The sequence below is a fragment of the Elgaria multicarinata genome, chromosome 7 (assembly GCF_023053635.1).
Source record: "Elgaria multicarinata webbii isolate HBS135686 ecotype San Diego chromosome 7, rElgMul1.1.pri, whole genome shotgun sequence".
NCBI classification, from domain to species: domain Eukaryota; kingdom Metazoa; phylum Chordata; class Lepidosauria; order Squamata; family Anguidae; genus Elgaria; species Elgaria multicarinata.
In genome coordinates this window covers 57,172,999-57,185,777 of record NC_086177.1, presented here as the reverse complement: position 1 = coordinate 57,185,777, position 12,779 = coordinate 57,172,999, and the positions used below count along the sequence as shown (strand labels likewise).

Below are 12,779 nucleotides of genomic sequence, written 5' to 3'. Positions count from 1 at the left end.
CAGCAGACCTGTTACAGAAAGAAGGCATTTGTGGCACCCTAAATGCTTGCTGGTAGACTAAAGCCCACTTCATTCAGCTGCTAACCTTATCTCAGATCTATCAAAGTTGGTGCCATGAAAAAGATCTCCTTAGTCTGCAATCCAATGCACACTTTCCTGGGAGTAAACCCCATTCAACTAAATGGGACTTACTTCTGAGTAGACAAATACAGGATTGAACTATTAGTGGTGGGTGGCAGGGGAGCCTAATTTCAAGTAAATGGCTCAACTTTGATCCATCCCCCGCCCCAGTGTGTTTTCCCAAGACATAGCCTGCTTCTGGCCATAACTGTAGCTGAATTTTACCTTAAGAGTTCTCTAATTGCTGCAAAACAATCGACAAGGATAGACAGCTTGGGACAGAGAATACAAGATTCTCTTCCCACCATCATCATGTAGGAACTTTCCATCTTCGTCACTCTTTCTCCAAATCAGTGGCCCTCAAGCTAGCAGTCAATGGAAAAGAATTCTAAAACACAAATCCATCTTCTTTCCACATAATAAAAACTCCTAGTTAAAGGAACGAGAGAAATGCATTTGTTTTCCATCCCACCACTGAAATCTGCCATGGAGTAGGGCTTCTCCTAACCCAGGGACCTCCAAATGGTGGAACTACAACATACATCATCCCACCCAGTGCCCACTGGCAGGGGATAATGGGCATGGTAGTCTTGCACATCTGGAGGGCTGCTGGTTGGGGAAAGGCTGCTCCTGGGGAAAAAATCTTGTTGATTTTAATGGTAGATTTTTTTTTTACAGTGTTGCTGGAAAATTGGTTCTATTGCAATGCTTGCTCGGGAGTAACACCCACTGAACTCAATGGGTTTGACTTCCAAGAATGGCTGTCAAGAGTTTCACAATCTTCCCATCATGTTCTCCTTTACCTGCCATTATAGTATGCTGCTGCTACCTATTAAGTTGGCATACCAGAAAGCGAAAGGGATCTTATAAATGTCAGCAAGCCTTTGTCATCTGTATTAACAACGGAAATGGGGCATGGAAAGCCCGGGAGCATCGAAAAGGCACTTTCTGACTCTCCCTTCCCTTTTTCAAAAAGTTTTCATCTTTAAAAAAAGGTCAGAATTGATGTAGCAGGTTGCAGCCCCAGCGTCAGACTGGGCCTACGGCCATACTACCTTGAACACGCCCGATCTTGTCTGATCTCGGATGTAGCAGGTTGCAGCCCCAGCGTCAGACTGGAATTTTGCACACCTTGCTGGCAACAGATGGATCTCAGCATTACAAGCCACAGGGGCAGCAGCCTTCTCCAACCTGGTCCCCTCCAGGTGTGCTGGACTACAATTCCCATTTCCCCCAGCCAGCATGGGAGGATATCAGGTTTGGGAACTCATGTCAGGGATTCAAGGGCACTGGAATGTTATATTATTCCACTTTGTTAAAACAAAACAAAACAACAACCTCCCCCTGCAGAAAAGTGGTTTTACCAGGAGACAATAAGTATTCCTCCTTCTCTTGAGACAATAAGTATTCCTCCTTCTCTCAAATAGATGAGAATGTTGTTGTTTTTAACATAGTGGACAAATGCTTCAGACCTTTATCTGGCTGGCTCTCACAATGAGTCTGTAAGGCAGACCACTATTGTTCCGTTTTACACATGGGAGAACTCAAGCCACTGCAAGACATTTATTGTGAGTGGGTAAGGATTCCAGGTCCACCCACATTACTCAGCTTTCTAGATTAATATGGCAAACTTGCCCAGTAAAACCGGTGCTCCCAGATAGTTTGAAATATAGGGGGGTAGGTGATAGGAGCTACAAATTAACAAATGTACACTCCTTAATGCCCAGTATGTTATTTGGAAACAAGTGTTATTGGCTTTAGCCACGTGTATGTTAGGACACTAAAATATTGTATCCATCCATTTAATTTAAAGGATTGAATTACTGTATTTTTAAAAACTATTTTTTTTAAAAAAATTAAGAAACAAGTTGTTTTTAAGATGCACTTATCCAAATTTCAGGTAGAATTCTGCATTTTCTGTTACCTATGATTTGGTACAATGATTTGATTAATGCATTGGATTTGCATTTTAACTAGAACTCCACTTTGTGAGCACATTTCAGTTTACAATTAACACACATCCCTTGTTTTCAACTGAGGTCTTTCTATCTAAAATCTATCAAAAATTATATATATGCCCCCCTTTCACAATTATTAATGTGTGTTTATTAGTTGCAAGAGCTTAGTCCAGTCTTTCAAGCAAGCTAGTGTCTATACTGATGCACATTATTTGGGTGACTGTTGTTACAAGTACAGTAGTATTTATTTTAATCACTTTGCTTGATAGGTGGCTTAAAAATCAAGTCTGTGAAACTGTTGGTACCCCAATCTAAACAGATTAACACAGAACTTTAACATAGAAGTAAGCGTGCATAAGGTCACAACCCAGAAGAACTGTAAATTAGTTGCCAATTCATGAAATCAAGCTTCTTCAATCCATTTTTAAGAAGTATGGCTAGGTGGAATTTTTTTAAAATAATAATTATAATCTAATGATCTATTTTCTTGCAAGAAAAATTTGCAGAATTTTAAATTGCACAATGTTATTTTTATTTTATTTATTTAACTTTTTTTAAAAAAAACAGCATGAATTAAAAGAATTTTTTTTTCTCCTTAAATTTTCTGGAGATTTCCATGCAACCTTCAGTTACATAGGAAGCTGCCATTGACTGACAACACCTCTCTAGAGTTTCAGGCAGAATTCTTTCAGCTCTAAAATATCATCCTACACCATTAGATCTTCCATCAGAAAGTTAGGAAGCTAATACAGAAATATTCCTCTTATCTTCACATTCATCTTGATCCAACAAGGTGTGAGCACAGAGCTGATACTGATGCAAGTGTGTATTAAGAAGCACATTCACATCTGCACTGCCCTGTTCACACCAGCTGGATGCCTCCCTCACAACAGATAGAAAGACATGTCTCCTTCTGAGTATTGAGTGGACAAAGTTTATTTCATTCAATTTTATTTTATACAAAACATTTCAATATACATGTTTATTGGTGGCAGTTTCCAAAATAAACTATTAAGCAGGAAAACTAAAGTACATCTTATTCTCAGATCCTAAAAGGAATAATAAAAGCAACAGCCATGTTGTTGTTGTAGTAGTTGTTATAATTTAGTATCCCCAAAATAAGAGTTCATATAGAAGTATTTTATATAGAAATACTTTATATAGAAATATTTCTATGGAATTTAGTTCCATACAATGGCTATGATCCAAAGACTCCCATTGATTTCATCAGTTTGCAGCAAGGGGTCGTTATAAAGTCTCTCCAGCACTTTATAAATACGTAGCAGCAGGCCTAGCTTATCCAGCAGAACATGGGGCTATTTCCACTTTCACCATGATTCAACACTGTTACTCAGTATCCACACATTTCTCTAAGTGTTCAAAAGATCCTTACAGTATATCAATATTAAAGATAGAAAAGAGGCTAGGTAAGAGATAGTAGCTAGTCTAAAGCCACCCACTGAGATCATAGCTCAGTTAAGATTGGAGTCAGGGGCTTCACAGGTCGTACTGACAATCACAATCTTACATCAGCTACAGAGAACTCAATGCTTGGTTCTTGGGTTTGGGGGTATTGTATGAAAGTTCAGGAAGCCAGGATGAATTTATTCTATGGCATGACTTTTCATAGGCAAAGGGCAGACTTAGATGTTCTGAGAAGATGACATGTACTGCTAAAAACAACACCTTGATATAACTAGAGATTTTAAATGGCACACAGTTGTAAAATACATGAAAAAACCAAATAGCAAATGAAAATGACATGCCAGACTCAGGTTCTTGGACATTTTCTGTGCTGCAAAAGTGTAACAGCACACTAAAACTGCAAAAGAGTAACAGCACACAACTAAGTAATCTAGTGGCTGAGAAAGTATATCTGCCACATAGATGATCCTAAACACAATAAGGGTGCAATCCTATGCATGATTGCACAGAAATAAGTCCTACAATTCATAACATCCCCTAGCCAGCATGACTGGCAAGGGAATACTGTGAAATATAGGACTTATTTCTGTCTAAATATGCATAGAATTGTGCCTTAAAGGCAGTAGATTCCCCGACTCAATCATTTCTAAGTAATGTATGTAAAATGAGCATAATCATATTTGGGACTCTCCCAGTTTTTAAACAATCAAATGGGACATCGGTACATGAAATTAAGTCCCAATAATTTAGGACTGGGGTTAAGTAAATGGGGGAAGTGTTTAAAATGCATCTATACTGATACTCAAGAGGCAATGGGCTACTTTCAGTTCGGAATCTTAAAAGCCTTTTAAAGCAGATATGAAATATAAAGAAAAATAGGTTTGGGGCACATTTTGTAATTTAGTGACAGGAAAATTTACAGATGATTTTCTTGAAAGGTGTCAGCACTAGAGGTTGCTTAATATATTAATCTCAAAAAGTGGCATTTTCAGACAGAATTTCACCTTTGCAGCTCCTTTAGTTAAACTACTGCTTTACTAACTGTTTTAGTTAAACTACTGGGGCTGCAAGACTCACATATTGTTTTTCAAAAATAATTTATACTGAATTAATGCAGTGCAATCCCAAACACACTTACCAAGGAATAAATCCCATTGGACACAACCAGGCTTACTTCCAAGTAAAGATGCATAGGACTGCACTGCATTCATTCAGCCAGTGTGGTCTAAATTATTTTCAAAGAATGATATGTGAATTTTCTACATTATTTAGTGAAACTAAATTAATTTCATTCAGACTTCTCAAAGTGATGGATTATTTTGGAAAATCATCTCGAAAGCCTTTTTACCGCAATTCAGCATTGAGAAACTGTAATGTTTGTTTTAAAAAGTTACTCAATCAATCAGTCTGCTAAAAAGCAAGCAGTTAACTCACTGAACTTTAACCAGCTAACAGCCTTTGAGTTTTGCAAAGGCAGGTCTCCCAGTTGTGGAAGATCTAATCAAGACACACTGTCCTCACCCATTAATTCTTGAAAGAAAAAAAATCACTGTCAGTAAACCCCCATCCTTAAGGAAAATCTGAGGGTTTACCTAGAGTAAAATGCTTTTAGGTATGTCAAGCCTTGAATATGATTTAATCAAACCCAGCCGTTTGAGGCGCAAGCAAGCAATCAGGCCATTGATAACACGTTGCTCACGGTGCGTTGGGAAAGACAACACTGCGGAGGTGATCAGGGAAATAAATCAAGGGTTTCTGGCTTCTTTGGAAGGAACTACAGCAAAACTGCAGACTTACACAGAACTAACATGGGTGAGGAGCAGACTCTTCCTATTTTGCCCTCTAGGCTGTTTTGTCACGCTTTTCCTTCCCCAAATTGCGATCCTGCCTATCGAAAGTTGGGTTCCACATTTAAAAGGCAGCATAGAAATGATTTTAAATAAATAAAATGTTCCCTTCCAAATATATGCACTTTGGCTCCGCACTTTTCTCAGGGCTCGGTTTTGCCAGGACAGGGAGATTTAGGAAGGGCAGAGGCATTGCTCCCCTCTTCCTCCATCTCTCACCACTCTGTGATCCAGATTATGAGGGCAGGAAGATCCTGCCCTCCTATGTGTATTTACTCAGCGGTAAATGCCATTGTATTCAGCGGGGCTTATTCCCAGGTAAATATGCAGCCTAAGCGCCCCCAAAGTACTAGAGCTGCATGTCAAAGACATGAATCCATTAACTCTAAAAAGGGCAGTGGTGGTCTTGGTGACTTCTGTCAATAATTTGGCTGTTGCTGTTCTATTATTAATAATACAGAAAACCTTCACAGCAAATGCTCTTAAAAATGCACCACATTTTGCAATTAAGGCTGCAACCCTATGCCTGTTTACCTGGGAGTAAGCCCCATTGATCATATTTCTGATATGTGCTGTAAATAGCAACACATAAACTTTAAATTCCCTCACCACATCTGAAAAGGTACCTTTGCATTTTATTTATCTTTGCTGATCCCTTCCACTAAAACCATTTTTTAAAACGCAGTTTTTAAAACTCTGGAAAGATGTCCTCTAGAGTTGCAATTGGTCCCCACTCTCACTTGCGTTCAGGAAGGTGGCTGCAATCCATCTTTTTAACTTGGCTTCCTAAATTGTTTCTATGGTTTTTAATGTTTTACTTTTAATAAAACAATTTAATACTTTTATCTGATAATTTTAATTGTTAATTTTTTTGTACACCTACTCAGGTTTTAGAAGGGTGGTACAGAAATACCTTGAAATAAATAAAATGGGAGTGTAAGATATTAGGAGACACTTGTTATGTGTTTGGCAGCTTCACAAGCTTCTTGTTACTGGCTTTAGCACACGTGTTAACATGTATGTGATTCTTCTTATGTGAGTAGCAATATATTTTACAGTACGAGGTAATGCTATCTTGTGTCTTTAGAAGACCATCCTAAAAAAAGCGGAGGGGGATATAGTCTTTAACAATACCCCCTCTTTCTTTTAGAAGTACCCAGGAAAGATTACTTTTATTTTTCGGGGAAGGGGTTTTAAAAACCATGAAGGAAAACCCAGAATAGCGTTGCATTTAGAAATCTCTTTGAAAAGAAATGAAAGACTTCTAAGAAAATGTAATCACAGGATGACTTCCCAGTTCCTAAATTCGTATCATAAATACATTTTGGTATGTATTTAGAAATGGCATCTTTAGGTCCGAAGTTAACTCTTCTTCCTTTCACTTTCAATTATGATTATCTCCTTCTGATTCAAGTTCTGTGGAATCCAAGAGTTTTATCTAATGGGTAGTATCCAATGTTAGTCCTATGTAGAGTAGATCCATTGAAATGGATACTACTTAGATTAGTCATTTAAATCCCATTCATATTCTATTATTATTATTATTAATATTATTTACATTTGTATACCATCCCATAGCTGAGGCTGTCTGGGCAGTTCACATAGGATTCAATGGTTCTACTCTAAGAAGGACAAGCATCAGCTACTACCTCACAGAGCACAAGCCATTTTCTTTCTGATCTCCTCCTATTTCTGTGGTTAAACCCAAAATTAATCTTGCCCTCAGATATCCTAAACAGGCTTAGATGCAAGTCTTGTTAAAATCACCCACTTTCTCTCACAAGGAAACACAAATACTACATTCTCCATCCTAAAATATGTAATGGGAAGAGAGGTTTTTGATAAGTGGAGAAAGAGAAAAAAGTTTTAAAGCCATGTCTTCTTGTCATGGAGGAAATATTGCTGAAAACCTCTTGGAAGATTTGTTTTAAAATAAAGTTAATTTCTGTCCAAAGACTAGTTGGAAAAATTCAGTTAAATTCATTCTCTCTTCTCTCTCTCTCTCTCTCTCTTTATTCCAGAAACCTGTGAAATCTTATTTCAAATGCCTTCTTCAGACATTTAAAAAAGAATCTGATTGCATTAATACCACTGATTGCTTTGAACTTGGTCCCTTCCTTTGATTTTTTTTTTCTGGAATCCCAGTTATGTTCTTCTTTATAAAGAAAAGGAAAACACAATAACACTACCACTTTTCAGCAGAAAAAGCCGAATTTACACGCTAAGAATGTTAATGATAATAGAGTAGTAGTATTTAAAAATAACCCTCCTATACATTAAGCTCTCTGCTTTTCACATGTAGAAATCAAAGCAGGGAAGATAAGTCCTGAAATGGCCTCAAAAGCTCCAACGTTTAATTCCTATTAGTGCAGTTACTAACACTATTGACCCAAAATTCTACCCGGTCCACCTCTTGGGGCTAAAGAAGCTTTTACTCAAAGTTACTCGTTGGCTATTTAGTATCCTCATTCTTAATTAGTAATGTACAGATGCAACCTATACACATTTAGTAAGCCTTGAAGTCTCTCGCAGTTACTTCTGAGCAGACGTGTCTAGGATGGAGCAGTTTTTAATGACTCCATTGATCAGCGCAATCCCATGCACGTTTTCTCAGAAGTAAGTCCCATTGTGATTTAACGGGACTTGTGGCCTGACAAATGTGTTCAGGACGTCCACGCATTTTAAGGTCTCCTTTGAGGCCTTCAAACACCCCATACAGTAATACTATCTCGCTAGTGATCAGGCTATCCAACTCAAAAGGGGTGCGCTATGCCGCCGCCACCCTCAAGCCTTCTGATCTTGGCCTGGCTGCCGCAGCTCAGTCACAGAGGCCGAGCTGCCCTCCACCAGTGTCCACACCTTTCCCCACCGCCGCCTGCACGTCAGAGCGGCGCTCGCCCGATGATGTCACGCTGCCCAAACCGGCCCTTTCCGCTCGCCTTTCCTCGCCCTGCGCCCCAAAGGCGCTTTACGCGCCAGGACGCGCGACAGTGGCAAGAGCGGAACCTTCAGGAGGGAAAAGGCGCCGCTTCCCTCCGCAGGGAGAACCGGAGGAGGGGCGCTTAACCCTTTCCCCACCGCACCTGCCTTTCCCTCCCCCACATCTTCTCGTCCAAGCGGGGGTTTAAATGCGCGTTTTTCATCCCAAAGCGCCCACCAGCAATGAAAATGTTTTTTTTTTTAAACCAACCCTTCCTTTCCCTAAAAGGGTCTTCCACTTTCTCAAGACGACGCCCTTAGATGCTTGGATGGGGAAGTAAGGAGCGCCCCCAAAGCGGATTTATTCTGAATTTATGAACCAGAAAAGCCTGCCGCGCCATTCCCATCAAGAGGCAAGGAAAGGAGGCTCGAGGCCGCCGCTCCAGAGATACACGGGGGCACGATCCGGCTGACCATAACACGATTTGGAAGCTCAGTGTATTGGATCCTGACTTAGCCGTACTTTGGAGGAGGCCCATTGAAAGCAATAAGGACACAATCCTATGCAGTTTTACACAGATGAATGCTCTAGAATTCCCAGCATGGCTGGCTGGGAAATGATGGGAGATGTAGGGTTTTTCTCTATAGGATGGCGCGTTAAACCCAGAGCCAAACCCATTGTTTCTCCTGAGGGAGCAGGGAATGGATCCTTCCGAGCCTCAGGCGGACAGTTGCATTGTACTGAAAGGCTACGGATCCAGCATCCCAGCTACACTCCGAGAAGCGGGGAGGGGACAAGATTAAAGGGAGACTTGGCAGGGCAGGTAGGAGATGATCAAGCGGCCTCTCTCCAATTCGGATCGCCAACGAATCCGTTGTACTTTGGATTCGTGTGTAGGGAATACAACTCTCCTCTCAATTACAAACTGCGGCTGACAACTGCGCAGAGGACGCAAGAGTGCGCACAACCCACAGGCAAAAATATCCCGCCCCAAGTTCCTTGAAGGGAAGCGGAAAACGTGCGCCCCAGCGTTTGCGGGGCTTTCTCACTAGGGCGCGCCTGTCCCGTTTCACGCCAATTGCTCCAGAAACCTTGGCTCAAATTTACAGCGGTGTTTTAGCCCTTCTTGCTTCGCTGCATTTCCCTAGGATTCGTGGTAATCCTCGTTACGTGAGCAGCACAATGCAATTTTTTCTGTCGTTTATTAGTCAGAATTAATATTGATATAATAAAATAAATTAATACTACTTATAATAACGAAACATAATCTATCGGTTGTTCTGAAAACAACTGCAATCCCCCTCCTCGTGTATTCGGAACTACTCAGTTTAATCGCAGTTTTTCACCCTTGTAAGAATTCCCCCTATCGTGGTACAACTCTGGTGCTTTGCCTTGCGTTAAAGAGGAAGGATCCTTTGCAGTGCAATGCTACAGAACTCCTACAGTGCAATCCTCAGGAGTACGCTCCGTGGAAAACACCGGGCCTTACTCCCAGGGAGATGCGCCAAGGACGCTGCCGCGAGCGATGGCCAGGCCGACCCCCTGCCGCCCACTCTTACCTGTGCCGGAGGGCCGCACGGCCAGGGGCGCGGCGCGGCTGGGCAGGCAGTGCAGCATGGAGTTGTCGAAGGGGTTGGCCCAACCCGGGCTGCTGAACTGGGCGCCCACGTAGGGCCCGTAGTAGGATCCGTTCAAGGGCCGGAATTGCTCGCGGGGGCTGTAGGCGGCGGCCTCGCGGGGAGCGCCGTTGGTGGCCGGCGGGCTGCTAGCCGGGTAGGCGAAGCGGCCCGAGGCCGGGTGGGCGCAGCCGCCGCCGGTGGCGCCGTAGGAGGAGGACGGGCTCTCGGGACCCGCCTGCGGGGGCCAGGCCGATGGGCCCCCGCCCTGGCCGGCTCCTGCGGGGCTCTGCAAGTAGGGCGACAGCATGGAGCCCACGCGGGTGGTGGGCACGTAGACGGGCGAGCCGGCCGAGGAGGGCACGAAGCCGCCGCCGCCGCCGCCGCCTCCGGGGGAAGAGCCGTCGTAGGCGCCGCCCTGCAGGCCTTGCGGGTGGTGGTGGTGGTGGTGCGCGTGCGGGTGGTGGGCGTGCGGGTGCGGGTACATGTCCTCGACGGGCAGCGGCGGCGGCGGCGGGGCGGGATCCGGGCTCAGCTTGGCCGAGGCGCGGCTGGACCAGATGAGCTTGTTGGTCTGATCCAGGTCAGCGAAGAGCAGCAGGTCCTCCCAGCTGGGCAGGCTGGACGGCGCGGCGGCCAGAGACACGAAGGGGCCCAGCAAAGCCCGGCCCTCGGCCAGGCCCAGCGGCTGCGGCGAGGCCGGAAGCGCTCCGCCGGGCTCCTGCTTGAAGGTCCGGCCGGTGCCGGTGCTGCCGCCCGGGGAGCAGCCCGAGGACGAGGAGGGCGACGGCGAAGGGCCGGGCAGCTCCCTGGCGGCCAAGGGGCACGGCGAATCGTCGGAGCCGCAGCGCTTCAGCAGGCACCAGCCGCCCTCGGCCAGGGCCATTCAGCCCCGCGGCGCTCGCCTCGCCTTCGGCCTCGCTGCGCGGCCTCCCAGGCTACAGCCTCTGCCAAGCAAAGAGAGAGAAGGAAAGGCGAGTTAGCAACAGCCAGCAGCCGCTGGGGCCTTTTCCCCCGACCCACCCCTCGCTTTCCGGCGACGTGTAAACACGCGATTCCAAAGAGTACCTCTGAGCACGTGAAGAGTGCGAGTCTCTCCCCCACCAGGTAATCGCAACCTGCACCCGACATAAGGAACTTCCAAACCACCCGACCCTTTTCGTTTAAGAAACTCCCCCAAATCCGGCCAACACGCTCCCGCTGGAACAGGCAGGCCGACCGCAGCGGCACCAAGATCGTCTTCCCGCTCCTTCTAGGACAGGGAAGGAAAATCGGAGCTAGCCGCTTCCTATCTTTCGGTTTCCCTTTCAGACTTCCCCCTGTCCCCGGCATTTCTGCCCCCTGTCCCCGGCATTTCCCCTCAGCGTCTGTTACCCGGTCTGTAAAATGGGGCCACAGAGTGCAAGAGACAGAAAAGGCAAAAGGCGAAGCCCGCCCAGTGACAACACGCGGCGCCTAATTACACAGACGAAGACCTCCGCCAGTCCCCGCGTCGCTCGCCCCCCTCGGGCTCCCGCAGGATCGGGGATTCCTCTGGTCCTGCCTGCCTGCCTGCGAGCAGCCCAGCACTTACTTCCAGCCCCTCCTGGGATTCTGCTTGCAGACCCAGCGAGTGACAAAAGCAAGAGGGGGGGGGCGTGGACTCTCTCTTCCCTTGCCTCATTTCGGTTTCAGCCAATGAGTCACTGGATTTCGTTCCAGAATGAAAACAATCAGTAATGCAATTACCGGCGGGGGGGGGGGGTCGGTGGGAGGCGGAGAAGGGCTGCTGCTCCTGCAAAGCGGCCCAAGGCGCAGAAATGAAGTCTGGAGGGAGAAGTGGCCGAGGGCAGCCCGAAGGTTTTGGGGGGCTGCGACCCTGGCTTTCGACCCCGCGTGGGACGATGTGTGGATGGCCCCGCGTCGAGGGCCAAGATCGTCGCTGCCAAAGGGGAAGCGGCAGATCATAAAGGGGCGGCGGCGGCGGCGGCGGCGGCTGGTGCCAGTCTGCGCCAAGGTTGCTCCTTCTTTCCTTCTCTCTCCCCCTCCCTCCGGCCTGCCAAGGTTGACCCAGCCCGTTCCCAGCGCCGAAGCGCCACGGCACACCTTAGAAATGGCACCCATCCACAATCAACAGAAGGCGCAGCTCCTGGTTGCCGCTACTGACCTCCGCCGCCGCCCGGGCCAGGTCTCGCCTAAAGATCAGCCCCGCACCGGGAGGCGGCCGCCAGCCCCGGCGCCATCCAGCCATAACTCTGTGTGTGTGTGGGGGGGAGAGAATTAGGAGACTGCAGGGAAAGGCAGCGCTCTTTTCTCCCTCCCAACCGATCGCAAACCAGCCCAGTTCGGCCCAGAGGAGCCGCATTCAAATTGTGTCCCCGCGCTTTCCCCGCCCCGCTCTCGGCGCCCGCGGCGAGAGGCACAAAATCCGTCTCTCTCTCGCTCTCTGTCGCGAACAGAGATAAGCGGCCGATAAGAGCGCGGCGGGGGAGATAAGGCGGCCCGGGCGGAGGGGAGAGGCGGCTGTCCCCGGGGAGGATGCTGGCTGGCGGCCTCGACGGACCCAGGAGAAGCCTCGACGGAGCCCTCCCTCCCTCCCTCCCTCCAATCGCCCCGTCGCACCTCTTCGCAGCGGTCGGGGCTCCTTCTTCTCGCGTCCGTCTCCTCGGCGGGCTGCGATCGGGCCGAGCCAAGGACCTGGCTGAGCTGCGCGGCGGCGGCGGCGGCGGCTCCTGCGACTGGCCGCTGCAGATATAGAAAGGAGCGCGAGAGGAGGCGCCTCTAGCAGCCGGGCCGGAAAAGTGCAGCCAGCGAGTCCTTGATTGGGTTCAGGGAGAGCCCTGAGCAAATACCAGCGAGCGAGCGAGAGAGCGCACTCTTGGCGGGGGTGTCAGTCCCAGCGCCAGGCCCTCCC

At 47.0% G+C, this 12,779-nt stretch overlaps 1 protein-coding gene across 1 annotated transcript in view; it reads right to left on the bottom strand.

The window, feature by feature from the left end:
* The window catches only part of GATA6 (GATA binding protein 6), a 38,506-nt gene extending 27,734 nt beyond the window's left edge, over window positions 1–10,772 (bottom strand). The window contains exon 1 of the mRNA XM_063129826.1: window positions 9,830–10,772. Within this exon, the coding sequence (XP_062985896.1) occupies window positions 9,830–10,772 (943 nt within the window). The remainder of the gene's footprint in view (window positions 1–9,829) is intronic.
* Window positions 10,773–12,779: the final 2,007 nt, after the last annotated feature.